This window comes from Neoarius graeffei, chromosome 28, assembly GCF_027579695.1.
Source record: "Neoarius graeffei isolate fNeoGra1 chromosome 28, fNeoGra1.pri, whole genome shotgun sequence".
NCBI lineage: Eukaryota > Metazoa > Chordata > Actinopteri > Siluriformes > Ariidae > Neoarius > Neoarius graeffei.
In genome coordinates this window covers 46348802-46365156 of record NC_083596.1, presented here as the reverse complement: position 1 = coordinate 46365156, position 16355 = coordinate 46348802, and the positions used below count along the sequence as shown (strand labels likewise).

The following is a 16355-nucleotide window of genomic DNA, read 5'->3' as shown; positions in this document are numbered from 1 at the left end:
TTGAGGATCAAAGTATGTGTTCACCAGTGCTTATGATTTATACTGCAGTTTAAGACAGTTTGAGGTCTTGGTATATGTGTGTGTGTGTGTGTGTGTGTGTGTGTGTGTGTGTGTGTGTGTTCGTTTATGGTTCACCATTGTTGGGTTGAGTATAGAGGCACAGCATGGCACAGCATAGATGATGCAAATGCACACACACACACACACACACACTTGACAAATCACAGTAAGGCAATCAGATAATACAAACTATATCAGAACTATATCTCACGCTCTCACTCTCTTTATCCCTTTCTTGGTCTCTCTCTCTCTCTCTCTCTCTCTCACACACACACACACACACACACACACACACACACACACACACACACACACACACACATTTTCAGGAAACGGGAACACAGACTGACATACAATAAGCGCAACAATAAACAGAAAGCTCTTTCCTCTCACACAGAACATCAGGACCTGTGTAAAAATGGCTACAATCAAAAATGAGGCACTTTTTTTTTAAAAGAAGAAGATCATATATACTTCTCTCAGTAATACTATGTAGAGTAGACTATATACGTTTCTCATCTATCATTAGACTACGTAGCATCTGTATTACAATTATTTTTAAAATTTTATAATGAAGGGAAAAAAAAGAAGGAATATCACTGGCTCCTGGTTGGCAGTCAGAGTCGCTTTAATCCTTTCCAATTAGCTGAAGGACGTGTCCATCTTAGTATTCATGGTTGGTTATGACCAATAGTCTTTTGGCAAATTTTGTTTTGATTGTAATAGATGGAAACATGCATCTTACAGGGCGAGCGTCCACACCTGCAGGACTCACACACATGGAGACACACACAATACACTCACACATTCTCTCTCTCTCTCTCTCTCTCTCTCTCTCTCACACACACACACACACACACATACACACACACACACATCTGTTCCTCTTCAGCAAGCAGGACGATCAGCACTCTGAGAAAGAGGAAGAAAGACAAACAGAATGAGAATTATTGCATCAGGCAGCTAATGCAGAAAACAACAACAGCTGCCAGTTAACCTGCATCCAACACCATAAACAAATCCACAATGTCCTCATTGCTGTTCCTGCGGCTTGGAGCAGCAGTGTGTGTAGTATATACTAGGAGTCTAAAGGCCTCTGCATGCTCTTGCGACAAGGCTTTCGCAGATAGCTTTTCGCAGACAGTTGTAATTTATCGTTGAGCGGGGAGTAATAGGCGTGCGCGATGTTATTCACCGCCACAACGCAAGGGGGCGCGAAGTTGCGAAATCGCTAGGAGTAGTTGGTGGGTGTGGTTAGTGGAGTGTTTATCCTCCGGTTACTTATAATGACTAGAACTGGAGTCGTATAGATGTACGTACTTCCTCACTTCCTCGATCAACCGCTCTTCGTGCTGCTCCATCTTCGCTCGTGTTTTTAAAAATGGCGGTCGTGAAAACAAACCAAACCGGGAAAGTAGGGAAGCGGAAGTGCGTGTACAGCGGATGTAGAGTGGACCAATCAGAGCCCTCTTGTCTGCGACGCTGTCTGCGAGGCTTCTGCGGTGGTCACAATTTTTGGGAGGTGCACGCAGAGCGTCTGCGAAGGTGGGGGGGCTACGCAGACGCTGTCTGCGACGCTATCTGCGAGGACTGCGTTGTCAGCATAAATTGGCCTTAACTCACTGACAATATCTGTATGAGGATTTAAAGTGGCTGTGGCTTGTTCCAGTAAATTTTAATAAATTATTTATGATTTAAATATATATGTCTAGTCTCAACCAGACGCCTTGTGAATTTTTCTGACAAACTTGCTCCAAAAAAAAAGAATAGCGCCCCTCATAATCGTATCTGTATTTGTATCCATTTTGAACAGACACTTACAGCCTCATGTGTTTATTGTTGAACGTGTAATTCCACTAAAGCACTGACCTTACCTTTCACATTATTTACTCCTTTGCATGTTGAATTGTCTTCCCTGTGTACATGTATGTGGATGAGATCATAATAAAAATAGACTTTCACTTAAGGTGACACGATACAGCCCAAATTTATTACATAGACATCTCTAATATGTCCATTAAATGCCTTTGTAACCTAGAGTTCACTAACAAGAACCACACTGCCCAGCCAAAAAAAAAAGTCACTCACTTGAATATTTCTTTGGACCGCCTTTAAGCATTGCTTTGACAACCTTATGCAACATCACGACATTTATTTCCATCCAGGGTTGCATTCATTTTTTGCTGAGATCTTGTATTGATGACGGAAGAGTCGAACCACTCTGTAAAGTCTTCTCCAGCATCCCAAAGACTTTCAGTGGGGTGAAGGTGGTGGCCAATTCATGTGTGAAAATGATTCCTCATGCTCCCTGAAACACTTTTTCCACAATCGCACCCTAATTTTATGCCTGTGCCATTAGGTAAGAAAAAAAAAGTCCACTGATGTGGTGATAACCTGGTCATTCAGGTCATCAGCTGGGGTCATTTTATTGCCCCATAATGTTGCTGAACACCGCGAGTTGGCCTAGTGGTTAGCGTGTCCGCCTCTCGATCGATTGATTGCAAGTTCTACTCACGGTCAGGTCATACCAGAGACCATCATAAAAATGGTGCCTACTGCCATCTGGCAAGGCACACTGCAATACAGATGCAAGTGGGGGGTCAAACTCTCGCGGTTACCAGAGGACTAGCCCCCCACTGTAACCCTAGCCATGTAATAGGCGAGAGGCCGAGGGCTACGGAAATGGAGATCAGTGCCGCTCTATGTGCCACATGGCGTGGGAAGGACTTTGATAACGTTGCTGAGTCTTGACCTGACCAACTGAAGCAACCCCCGATCATAACACTGCCTTCAGAGGCTTGTACAGTGGACATGATGCATGATGGTGCATCACTTCATGTGTTTCCCTTCTTACCCTGACACACCCATCGCTCTGGAATAGGGTAAATCTGGACTTATCAAACCACATGACCTTTTCCCATTGCTCCAGAGTCCAATCTTTATGCTCTGTAGCAAATTGAAGCCTGTTCTTCTGATTAGTCTCACTAACAAGTGGTTTTCTTATGGACACACAGCTGTTTAGTCCCAAAGTTGAGTTCTCATCATATTGTTTCACTATTAAACATAGATGTCAATTTTTTGTTGATTTTTTTTATCATTTGGCTTCACCAAGCAGTTAAGTGATCTCTGATCATGGTCAGCCAGGATCTTTGTCCCATACATTTTTTTTTCTCCGTGAAGTTGATGTTTCACCACTATCCTTCCAGGTTTTGATCATGCCTTGGACAGTTTTTTTAACCCAACTCCAGTCATTTCAGCAATCTCCTTAGTTGTTTTCTTTGCTTAATGCAGGCCAATAATTTGACCATTCGGAAACACAGTAACATCTTTTCCACGATGACAGCATACACCTTCCAACATGGTTGCTTAAAGTTAGACTGCATTTCAGATTTTTCAAGTATAGGTCATAAAAAAACACCCAATTATTTTTGTTTAGTAGAATGAAAGCTACTGAATTCGAATCACAGACTTCCAATTTTATTAGGGTTTTTTTGTTGTTTTTTTATTATTTATTTTTAAAAATAGAACAATTAATGAATTTAGGACCACGTGGCCCTAAATTCTCCACGATTTTTTCCTATTTCACCATGACCCAATTTAATCGCACCCTCAAAAACATAATTAGAAAATTTGTAAGCGAAGACGCACGCAACTGGGATAAATGGCTCGAGCCCCTGTTATTCACAGTGCAAGAGGTCCCACAAGCCTCCACGGGGTTCTCCCCGTTCTAATTATTATATGGGCATAAGCCGCATGGCATTCTGGATGTGCTACGGGAAAATTGGGAGGAGGAACCTTCGACCAGTAAAAACGAAAATTCAATACGTTATCGACCTGCACGCCAAACTCCACACCCTCACGCACCTAACCCAGGAGAATTTGCGGCAGGCCCAAGAACGTCAAGTCCGTCTGTACAACAGGGGCATGCGCCTTAGGGAATTCACACCGGGAGATAAAGTACTCGTGTTGTTGCCCACGTCGAGCTCCAAATTGATCGCCAGGTGGCAAGGACCCTTTGAGGTCACACGGTGAGTCGGGGACGTCGATTATGAGGTGAGGCGAATGGACAGGAGTGGGGCGTTATAGATATACCACCTCAACCTACTAAAACTTTGGAACGAGGAGGTCCCCATGGCGTTGGTGGTTCCAGAGAAGGCGGAGCTGGGGCCGGAGGTTCAAAAAAGAAAATTGACATCGCCCACCACTCCGGTCCCCTGTGGAGACCACCTCTCCCTGACCCAGCTCACAGAGGTCGCCCAGTTGCAAACAGAATTTTCTGATGTGTTCTCGCCGCTGCCCAGCCGCACCCACCTCATAGAACACCACATTGAGATGCCCCCGGGGATAGTAGTGTGCAGCAACCCTTACAGACTGCCCGAACACAAAAAAAAGTGGTTTGGGAAGAACTCGAGGCCATGCTTGAAATGGCATCGTCAAGGAGTCCCACAGCAACTGGAGCAGCCCAGTGGTCTTGGTTCCCAAGACTGACGGGTCAGTCCAGTTCTGTGTGGACTATAGAAAAGTCAACGCGGTGTCTAAATTTGACGCGTACCCAACGCTTTGTATTGACGATTTGCTAAATCGACTAGGCACGGCTCGTTTTTATTCAACACTGGATTTGACAAAGGGATACTGGCAGATCCCCTTGACTCCGCTATCCCGAGAGAAAACAGCCTTTTCCACACTGTTTGGCTTACACCAGTTCGTCACACTTCCATTTGGGCTGTTTGGGGTGCCCACTACGTTCCAGCGGCTCATGGATAGGGTCCTCCGCCCCCACGCCACCTACGCGGCCGCCTATTTGGATGACATTATTATTTACAGTAATGACTGGCCGCGGCACCTGGAACACCTAAGGGTCGTCCTTAGGTCGCTGAGGCGAGCGGGTCTCACAGCCAACCCGAAGAAGTGTGCGATTGGGCGGGTGGAAGTATGGTATCTGGGTTTCCACTTGGGCAATGGGCAGGTGCGTCCCCAAATTAATAAGACAGCAGCGATTGCGGCCTGCCCGGGGCCCAAGACCAAAAAGGGGGTGAGACAGTTCCTGGGGCTGGCTGGCTACTATCGTAGGTTTATACCTAATTATTCGGACATCACCAGCCCGCTGACTGATCTCACTAAAAAGGGAGCACCAGATCCGGTCCAGTGGACGGAGCAATGCCAGCAGGCTTTCTCAGAGGTAAAGGCTGCACTGTGTGGGGGGCCACTGTTACACTCCCCTGACTTTTCTCTCCCCTTTATTTTGCAGACGGACACGTCGTACAGAGGGCTGGGGGCTGTTCTGTCCCAGGAGGTGGAGGGGGAGGACTGTCCAGTGCTGTACATCAGCCGCAAGCTGTCAGTCCGTGAGGGCAGGTACAGCACAATCGAAAAGGAGTGCCTCGCCATCAAGTGGGCGGACCTCGCCCTCCACTACTACCTGCTGGGGCGCCCTTTCACCCTCTGTTCAGACCACGTGCCCCTGCAGTGGCTCCACCGCATGAAGGATGCCAACGCGCGGATCACCCGTTGGTATCTGGCACTCCAGGAGTTTAAGTTCGAGGTGGTCCACAGGCCGGGGGCGCAGATGGTCGTGGTGGATTTCCTCTCCCGTCAAGGGTGGGGTAGGAGTCGGTTACAGGCCAGATGGCTCCCTGACCTGAGTCAGGCAGTGGGGGTATGTGGCAGTGTGGGCATGGCCAAGCGTCAGCCTGTGAATGGAGGGTGGAGTCAGGGAAGGTAAGTGGTGGAATCATTGCACCTGATGGGAATTAACCTGTGTTTGTGTGTCTTCCCCAGTGACTGCGCCCTTTAAAAGGAGAGAGAGAGCAGAGAAAGGGAGCTCTCTCCCCAACCAGAAAGCTTGTGTGCGTGCGTGTGTGGCTGGGAGAGTGTGGAAAGCTGAAAAGCTAAAGAATAAAAAGAGTTTTTGTGAACTCAGTTCTAGCCTGCCGTGCTTCTGTGCTCCACCCACCTGGTCAGATGCAACATAAACATATATCACATTGACCAAATTTCAGCGGGAACTAAATTTCACTGATTTTATGAAATTGAAAGGCGGTCCAGCTTTAAGAAATGAGAAGCTACTCACTGCTTCAGTTAGGGTTAAAAGAATTGTTGCCAGCTGAAACAAATTGATTGAATAATTACTGCAGTGATTAAAGACTCTTAACTATTTGCTTATTTACACAAAAATGGCGCTTTTTTTGGCCTGGATGTGTATTTTATATCGTAAGTTATGAAAAAGTAATACATTCTCTTACATATTCCTTAAACAGGATCAATCAAATATAAATCAAAAAGGTTTGCATTTACTGACTGAAAATGGTAGTAATAAGCAAGAAATGAAACATGACAGCACTTGTTTATTGTTTTTGGAAAATAACAGACAATTGGAAAACTTGGCCATTAGCTCCCTGGAGTTGATTATTTTCCAATAACTGCATTCCCTGAAGTATTTTATTCCTCTTATCCCACAGCAATTTATTGGTGCCTGTTATAGCTTGTGTCATGGCAGCTATAAAATCATTTCTTCACCAGCTTAACCCTTTTTGTGCAGTTTGTCATGTTGCTACAAAACCAGAAAGCATAAGTTCAGCCAAAAACCATTTCCCTATAGCAAAAAAAAAAATTACAGATTGTTGCAAAGTGCCGACACTGGAGATTCCTTCCATAAATGTTAAATTTACAAAGGCTTCAACACATCAGTGATTGTTTTTCATTAGTTTCTTAGTGCCATGCAAGTCCCTGTAAATTGTACTATAGAAATTATGTACTATAGAATTTATCTAGAAATGAATCAGCACTTTGTGACTAATCAAATCTTAGAATTCAACAGTGCTGTGGTATAATGCAATGCATAACATGTTGAGACAATAATATTAATGTCAATGTCAATATTATCCATTCACACTGGTGTTAGAAAAACACATCTGGTTGCTCTGAAACACTCAAAGCCACCAGATTTTCTTAAAATACACGTTTTCTTAAAATGCTGCTTGTTTGACATCATCGGCCAAATGGAATGATTAACTCGTGTTGTTCTGTGGCTGAGAAAAACGCTCACTTGGACAGCAATGTGATTTATACTCACTCAGTCTCCTGATCTCGCAATGAGAGGGTGAAGCTCAGACTGCTGTGTCACTTGGGAGCCCTAAAGCAAATGTTTGTTGTGTAATTCAGTGTCTTTCTTAAATAGAAGTCTGGTTTTAAAAACTGTTGGCGATGTACTGCATGTCCAGTGTTACATACACACTTGTTGTTATAGCCAACAACAGAGCAGAGACATCAGACACAAGACATCAGCTCTAGCATAACATACACACACTCACAAACATATATGTATATTCATCTAGGCATCCACAAAAACGACCCACGCTTCCCCACCCACACACACACACACACCTGGGTAATAACAATAGAGAGCTATGACATGATTCTTAATAATGTCAAAGAGTGGAAGGAGGGAGAAGTGACTGTTCAGTGTTTGAAGAGTTCATTAACTTCCCTTGGTGTTATCCATCTTCTCACTTTCTGTCTTTCGCCTGTCTGTTCCTCAGTCTGGTCGCCTCTACACACATAGGCGTTTATTGAATAGCTCCCCTGGGACCTCGGCAGGCCTGTCTGGCACTCAGCGATTTTCTCTACTGTTTCTCTCTCTCTCTCTCACACACACACACCGTTTGTATCGCTTCCTCAGCCCTCTCAGTTTGTCTCTCTCTGTTCCCTCCTCACTCTGTCACTCCTTCTCATTTTCTTCTTCACTATAATATATTGCTGTGTGTGCTTGGACAAGTCTGCACACACAGACATGTCTGGAAACACACCAGTGACCAGACGAGGTCACAGTCAGAGACAAGGAAAGAAAAAAAAAAAAGACACGCAAGCCAGACATATAACAAACACTTATCCCACAGCACTGTTGAATCCTCAATTCTTAATTCTCCATTCAAATTAATTTTCTATAACAGCAGCGAATAATAATAAATGAATTACAAGAGTGCTCTGGGAGCACAATATCCCCCGCTGGCAACTATATCGATGCTATAAATGCTTAATACACCCTCATGAAATTGTCAAAGTACAAGTTTGATAATTAAGGGCCATAACTCTGGTAAAATGCGACTGAATTGAACGAAATTGCAGTATACGTATTACCGACATATAACAAAGAATCCTGTCAAATTTTGTGAAATTCCTCCAAATATCGTGAGAGTAGTTGAAATCAGAGGGTGAGTACCCTTCCCGGGACGGATGGACAGACGGACATCGCCATGACATAATCTCCCTTCGGGCCTTTCAGCCAGCGGGGGACAAAAAACATGCTATTTAGCAAAATTTTATTTGATGAATTTTTATGTAAGGATACTAGCAGTGTAGCGAGCGGATGATTTAAATCGATGCAGTGAAGCAATGATTGAAATGAATCCAAGCAACCATCACACATCGATTATACATTGTCTATAACTGATAATTAAAGCAATTGTTATTGAATATAATTGATAATAGTGATCATTATCAAAAAAAGAAAAAAAAAGACCACAAATGGGTAAAAACTCATCTCATCTCATTATCTGTAGCCGCTTTATCCTGTTCTACAGGGTCGCAGGCAAGCTGGAGCCTATCCCAGCTGACTACGGGCGAAAGGCGGGGTACACCCTGGACAAGTCGCCAGGTCATCACAGGGCCGACACATAGACACAGACAACCATTCACACTCACATTCACACCTACGGTCAATTTAGAGTCACCAGTTAACCTAACCTGCATGTCTTTAGACTGTGGGGGAAACCGGAGCACCCGGAGGAAACACACGCGGACAACATGCAAACTCCGCACAGAAAGGCCCTCGCCAGCCCCGGGGCTCGAACCCGGACCTTCTTGCTGTGAGGCGACAGCGCTAACCACTACACCACCGTGCCGCCCGGTGGGTAAAAACTCATTTGTATTTTTTATGTGCAAACAGGCCCAGCTCATGACACAAATATATGCAGTACTGTGCAAAAGTCTTAGGCCCCCTATTTTTTTCATACAAACTTTACTGATTTCCATTAGATGACTTCTACATTATCGGATCAGTACAAAAACATTTTAGAGTTCCAAACATTCATGGGGCTTTTTTTCCAGCACAAAATTAAACATTACAGATTGTCTGAGCAGCATATTCCATAAGAGAGAACTTTTCAGATGAAAAAAGAAAACATAATGAAGGCTACTGGGTTTTGGTGCAAAATGAAGACGTGAGTGTGACAGTCAAAGTGTCCAGAAGAACTGTGGCTGGTTCTGCAAGATGCTCAGTAAAACCTACAGCTCATTTCCTTATAAAACTGCACTCATTATACCTGAGACTACTTTTTTTTTAAAGCAAAGGGTCATCTCACACCAAATACTGACTTTGTTTCATTTATTATGGCTTACTGTTTACAGTATTTTTTTTATATTGAAACATTTCATTTTATTATTTTGTAAGGCATTTTTGGTCAACAGCATATTTCTTTACATGTGCAAAGACTTTTGCACAGTACCATATATATATTAGGGTGGTCCCAAAATTTTTTTTTTTAGGATTTTGTTACGACCACCTTACCTTTTTTTTACATTGTCTAAAAGAAGTTATTGTGCGAAATTTGGTTAAGATTGAACAATGTTTAGAGGTGCCACAAAGCCATTAAAGTTTTCACTCAAGACGCAATATAAAATAATGTGGCTTATTAACTGTTTCATATTAATACAAACAATGCAGTAATATAACTTCCTGTGTTCAAAGTAACAATAGCTATTACTTGTCTGTGATTTTCTAAACCCTTCAGTATTCTGGTATCTTGTGGAGATAAAAGAACACACTAAGGACTTCCCTAGCAGAAGGAAGCTTTCTCCCAGACAGTTCCTTGGAAGTGGGACCAATTAACCAAACATAATTGTCCTTTCTGGTGTTGTGCTTTGCACCACCGGTGCTACTTGTATTACTGTTGCTAGCCGTCTGAAAAACATAGAAAGAAAAACATTCACAACTTCATCAGCATATTACGATCAGTGCTCATTGTTTAAGAACCCCTTAGTGCATGAAAGTTAACCTTCTATCAGTCTATAAACTCTTCCTGCCTCTTCTTTTTCATAGAAGTGGCATATTCCCTCTAGAACTGTGACTTTTAGGGGGTTTGAGATCTTCTCTGCAACAGTCTACGCACCAACTAATGTTAATGGCTTAACCCGATTTGCAACCTCGTGTGGCACCTCTAAATATTAACCAATTTTTCTGAAATTTTGCTTGTTGTCTTCTTTTAGCCTATGTAAAAAAATGGTAGGGTGGTTGGAATGTTTTGGTAAAAAACAATTTTTCCCATACAGTTTGGGACCACCCTAATAAATAAATAAATGAGTGATTCCACGCTTATGGGTACTGAAATGGGGACATGAACTTATTCACCTAAAACCATTTCTTTTTTTACCATCAGGTCACAAAACATGTAATCTTTAATGAATGATATGTTAAAAGATAACTTTAATTTTCTGAGATGTAATAAAAACATATTTATATGCCAAAGTCAAGCCTATGAGTTCCAAAATGATGTCTGTTACATTACTTCTGTTACGATTGTCCATCTCGTGTCTGTTACAAATTAATTACAATCTAGCTCTATACCATGTTAATCTTATTGAAAGAATGTGTATGTTTATTCTACGACACATGTTTATTAATTATATTTGCTAAAACATCACCTTCCTATGTTTCAAAAAGTAATTCTACATTGTTAAAATTGAGAATATATATGTCCACAACACTTCTGTTACGTTCTGACTTTTGCATATAAATATGTTTTTATTACATCTCAGAATATATAATATAATATAATATAATATAATATAATATAATATAATATAATATATAGTGGTGCTTGAAAGTTTGTGAACCCTTCATAATTTCCTATATTTCTGCATAAATATAACCTAAAACATCATCATATTTTCACACAAATCCTAAAAGTAGATAAAGAGAACCCAGTTAAACAAATGAGACAAAAATATTACACTTTGTCACTTATTTATTGAGGAAAATGATCCAATATTACATATCTGTGAGTGGCAAAAGTATGTGAACCTCTAGGATTAGCAGTTAATTTGAAGGTGAAATTAGAGTCAGGTGTTTTCATTCAATGGGATAACAATCAGGTGTGAGTGGGCACCCTGTTTTATTTAAAGAACAGGGATCTATCAAAGTCTGATCTTCACAACACATGTTTGTGGAAGTGTATCATGACACGAACAAAGGAGATTTCTGAGGACCTCAGAAAAAGCGTTGTTGATGCTCATCAGGCTGGAAAAGGTTACAAAACCATCTCTAAAGAGTTTGGACTACACCAATCCACAGTCAGACAGACTGTGTACAAATGGAGGAAATTCAAGACCATTGTTACCCTCCCCAGGAGTGGTCGACCAACAAAGATCACTCCAAGAGCAAAGTGTGTAATAGTCGGCGAGGTCACAAAGGACCCCAAGGTAACTTCTAAGCAACTGAAGGCCTCTCTCACATTAACATTAGCCAATGTTCATGAGTCCACCATCAGGAGAACACTGAACAACAATGGTGTGCATTGCAGGGTTGCAAGGAGAAAGCCACTGCTCTCCAAAAAGAACATTGCTGCTCATTTGCAGTTTGCTAAAGATCATGTGGACAAGCCAGAAGGCTATTGGAAAATGTTTTGTGGACAGATGAGACCAAAATAGAACTTTTTGGTTTAAATGAGAAGCATTATGTTTGGAGAAAGGAAAGCACTGAATTCCAAAATAAGAACCTTATCCCTTCTGTGAAACATGGTGGTGGTAGTATCATGGTTTGGGCCTGTTTTGCTGCATCTGGGCCAGGATGGTTTGCCATCATTGTTGAAACAAGGAATTCTGAATTATACCAGCAAATTCTAAAGGAAAATATCAGGACATCTGTCCATGAACTAAATCTTAAGAGAAGGTGAGTCATGCAGCAAGACAGCAACCCTAAGCATACAAGTCGTTCTACCAAAGAATGGTTAAAGAAGAATAAAGTTAATGTTTTGGAATGGCCAAGTCAAAGTCCTGACCTTAATCCAATCGAAATGTTGTGGAAGGACCTGAAGTGAGCAGTTCATGTGAGGAAACCCACCAACATCCCAGAGTTGAAGCTGTTCTGTACGGAGGAACGGGCTAAAATTCCTCCAAGCCGGTGTGCAGGACTGATCAACAGTTACCACAAATGTTTAGTTGCAGTTATTGCTGCACAAGGGGGTCACACCAGATACTGAAAGCAAAGGTTCACATACTTTTGCCACTCACAGATATGTAATATTGGATCATTTTCCTCAATAAATAAATGACCAAGTATAATATTTTTTATCTCATTTGTTTAACTGGGTTCTCTTTATCTACTTTTAGGACTTGTGTGAAAATCTGATGATGTTTTAGGTCATATTTATGCAGAAATATAGGAAATTCTAAAGGGTTCACAAACTTTCAAGCACCACTGTATTTGTTACTTAAAATATTCCTTTTCTATGTTAATGTCATTTGCAAATTAATAGGAGGCCTACCCCAGATTCTGAGAAAAAATAATATTCACATATCAATTTGAGGCTACAAAAACTCATCATAGAATATCGTACCACGTTCAGTAGTATCATCAAATATTGAATATGAATCAAAATCACATCATATCACATGGAAGTCTGAGGTTTACACCCCTAAAGGAGACGTTTATGGAAGGAGTCTCCAGTGTTGGCACTTTGCAACAGTCCGTACGTTTTCCATCACATGTTAGTCAGGACAGAAGACTTTGTACTTTGTGGTTTCTCCATATCATGACAAGCTGCATTTGTTTCATCTTAGAGACAAAAAAAGAAAAGCAGTGAAGGAACAAATGTTTATAGCAATGTAAGTGAGAACTGGTACTAACTTGTTTCACAGATGTTCTACAACATTAAAATGTAATTATAAACTGACAAAAGAGTATGATGTGTAGCTGTTTAATTAATCAAAATGTGACTACTGTGGTTTAAGAGAAACAGATCACTTTGGGGCATGGTGGTATAGGAAAATAATCATGTTTGGGGTCGTAACAGTAACTCTGCCTCCATGTCATTGATTATTTTCTTATAGCAGCATATTCCCAAGCTTTATTCCTTACTTAGCACATCACATCCATGTACAGAAAACCTTCTGCATCTTCTCAAATTGAGTGTACATGTGCACAGTAATGCACACGCACACGCAGGCATGGCATCTGATCTGACTAAGCTCCATTGAGGTAAGTTTGAAAAACATCTCTCTTCATGCCTCCCCCGCTTTCCTCCTCCTGAATCCCTCACGCTTTCTCTACCTTCATGACAGGAAGCTATCACAAAAGAAAGGATGAATCAACTTCTGTTTTGGAGTGGCTTTTCACATCTCTCTGCCTCCTCGTCCTTCTTTTCCATCTCTCCTTCTCTAATTCATTCAGGTCGAGTACCCCTGACTCACTATTTCCACTTCCAAAAACAAAAAGAGAGACGGAGAAAGAAAAAGAGAGTGAGGCCAAGTTTACATTAGACCGTATCTGTCTCGTTTTCATCGCTGATGCACTGTCCGTTTACATTAAACCGCCTGGAAACGCCGGGAAACGGGAATCCGCCAGCATCCACGTATTCAATCCAGATCGTGTCTGGTCCGGTGCTGTGTAAACATTGAGAATACGCGGATACGCTGTACTGAGCTCTAGCTGGCGTCGTCATTGGACAACGTCACTGTGACATCCACCTTCCTGATTCGCTGGCGTTGGTCATGTGACGCGACTGCTGAAAAACGGCGCGGACTTCCGCCTTGTATCACCTTTCATTAAAGAGTATAAAAGTATGAAAATACTGCAAATACTGATGCAAATACTGCCCATTGTGTAGTTATGATTGTCTTTAGGCTTGCCATCCTTCCACTTGCAAGTGGTAAGTGATATGCGCTGGGATCACACACACAGCGGCTCAGTCCCGAATCACTGCTTGTGCACTTCACTCGCGCGCTCTGTGAGCTGCGCAGGGCCGGAGTGCGCACCCTCCAGAGGGCACTCGCTGTTCAGGGCGGAGTGATTTGGAGCGCAGGATGCCTGCGGAGCCGAGGGTATCCGTGTATTGGTGTTGCTGTGTGCACGCGAATCGTGTATTGGTGTTGCTGTGTGCACACTAATCGTTTTAAAAACGTTAATCTGATGATCCGCTGATACGGTCTAATGTAAACCCCACCTCAGACAGAGGGGGGAAAAGAGAGTAAACAGAGGAACAAAGGAATAAAAAGCCTGTTCAATCGTTTCATTCAGTCTGAATGAAATGATATGATTAGATGGCCTACCTGCAAGTCTACCTACCTACCTGCCTATGCACTCATTGCACGTGACTGGAGTCTTCCACAAGGCTAGGCAGAAACACTCCAAACATTGCTAAAGCTAGCGAGTTAGTCAACAGTCCTGAGTGCTAATAGCCATGTTCATTGTTTACATTTATGGTCATATTAGATGTTTTCTTATATGTGAATAATACATGAGGTACACTCCCCTCCCCCAATACTCTCTCTTGGAATTATCCTTCAGGAGTAATCAGGCAGTGCACATTCATGTGTTCTGGAGGAGTGGCTTTGGAGGGAGGGCTGAAGGGAGGGTGTGGGATTTTTCAGTTGGATACTTTCAAAATCTAGCTTTCTCTTGCTGGTTTTATCCAAAATGACCTTCCCAAGCTTTAATGTAACAGCCACACAGATGCTTTTCAGATCACATTATTAACATCTAATTCGTCTCATTATCTCTAGCCGCTTTATCCTGTTCTACAGGGTCGCAGCCAAGCTGGAGCCTATCCCAGCTGACTACGGGCGAAAGGCGGGGTACACCCTGGACAAGTCGCCAGGTCATCATAGGGCTGACACATAGACACAGACAACCATTCACACTCACATTCACACCTACGGTCAATTTAGAGTCACCAGTTAACCTAACCTGCATGTCTTTGGACTGTGGGGGAAACTGGAGCACCTGGAGGAAACCCACACAGACACGGGGAGAACATGCAAACTCCGCACAGAAAGGCCCTCACCGGCCACGGGGCTTGAACCCGGACCTTCTTGCTGTGAGGCGACAGCGCTAACCACTACACCACCGTGCCGCCCACTAGTAACATAAAAAATAAATAAAGTCTATCATATTACACCATTTAAGGATGTACCAATTTAAAAAATGCACTTCTGTGGATGACCTGGTGACTCAGCTGAAACAGATGATTCTGAAACTGAGACTGCGCAGCATGGAAGCTCGTGTCCATCAACAGAGCCCTCAGTATAGCTCAGTGACCGAGCTTCCTTGGTTGCTATGTCTAGAGTAGTGTCTGGGAGGGTATTCCAGACTAAGAAGCATCTGCAAACAAGTCTGGATCAGCCTTTGTCTTATGGCATGCTCTGCTAACGCAATCTAAACTAGCTGAGTGGGCTTGGATAGTGATGTGCAACCTGTGGCACCAAATGTGCTCACACAGTAATGGAATTCACTGTGCAACAGTGCAAGAATTTTACTTAAATTATATTTAGCTTTCAAAGACAACAAAAATAACTGCAGGAACAAGTGGGATTGTAAAGATTCCTTTGGAAGCAGACTGTAGAATTGGCTTCATCTAGTCTGAACTACAGGCATTTAGTAGACACACTTATCCAGAGCGACATACAACAAGTTCAATCTAATCTGCATGTCTTTGAAGTGGGAGGAAACCCATGCAGACACAGGGAGAACATGCAAACTCCACACAGAAAGGCCCCTGTTACCCCTTTTCCACCAAATCAGTTCCAGGGCTGGTTTGGGGCCAGTGCTGGTGCTGGTTCACAACTCGTTCAACTTGCGAGCCAGCTGAGAACCAGTTTGCTTTTCCATAGCTCGTGGTGCTAAGGGAAGCCACGTCATTACGTCACTGTATACGTCAGTTACGTCACTGTATACGTCAGTTACGTCGCTACGTTTACATAAACCTTGGCGCGAATATCGAAGCAAAAACAATCCAGAAGAAGCAGCAGCAGCAGCAACAACAACAACAACAACAATAATAATGGATGACTTCGCGTTTGTACAGCTGCTGCTACTCATCGCTTAAAAATGGCGATCTTTCGTGGTCTTGTTATTGTTGTTGGTCTTAACAACTCCACCCCCCTGCTGACGTAAGCGGTTCTTTCCTCTGGCCCAGCAGAGAGTTGGTTCTGGCCCCAGAGCCAGTTCTTTGTCAGTGGAAACAGAAAACCCGGTTCCAAACTAAGCACTGGCCCTGAACCAGCCCTGGAACTGCTTTGGTGGA

General features: G+C 42.7%; 1 protein-coding gene across 1 annotated transcript in view; it reads right to left on the bottom strand.

Annotated features, from left to right (window-relative positions):
* Positions 1-654: 654 nt before the first annotated feature.
* Positions 655-16355, bottom strand: part of si:ch211-284e13.4 (insulin receptor substrate 1-B) — a 28529-nt gene continuing 12828 nt past the window's right edge. The window contains exon 3 of the mRNA XM_060913246.1: positions 655-972. Coding sequence (XP_060769229.1) covers positions 965-972 — 8 coding nt within the window. The 3' untranslated portion in view covers positions 655-964. The remainder of the gene's footprint in view (positions 973-16355) is intronic.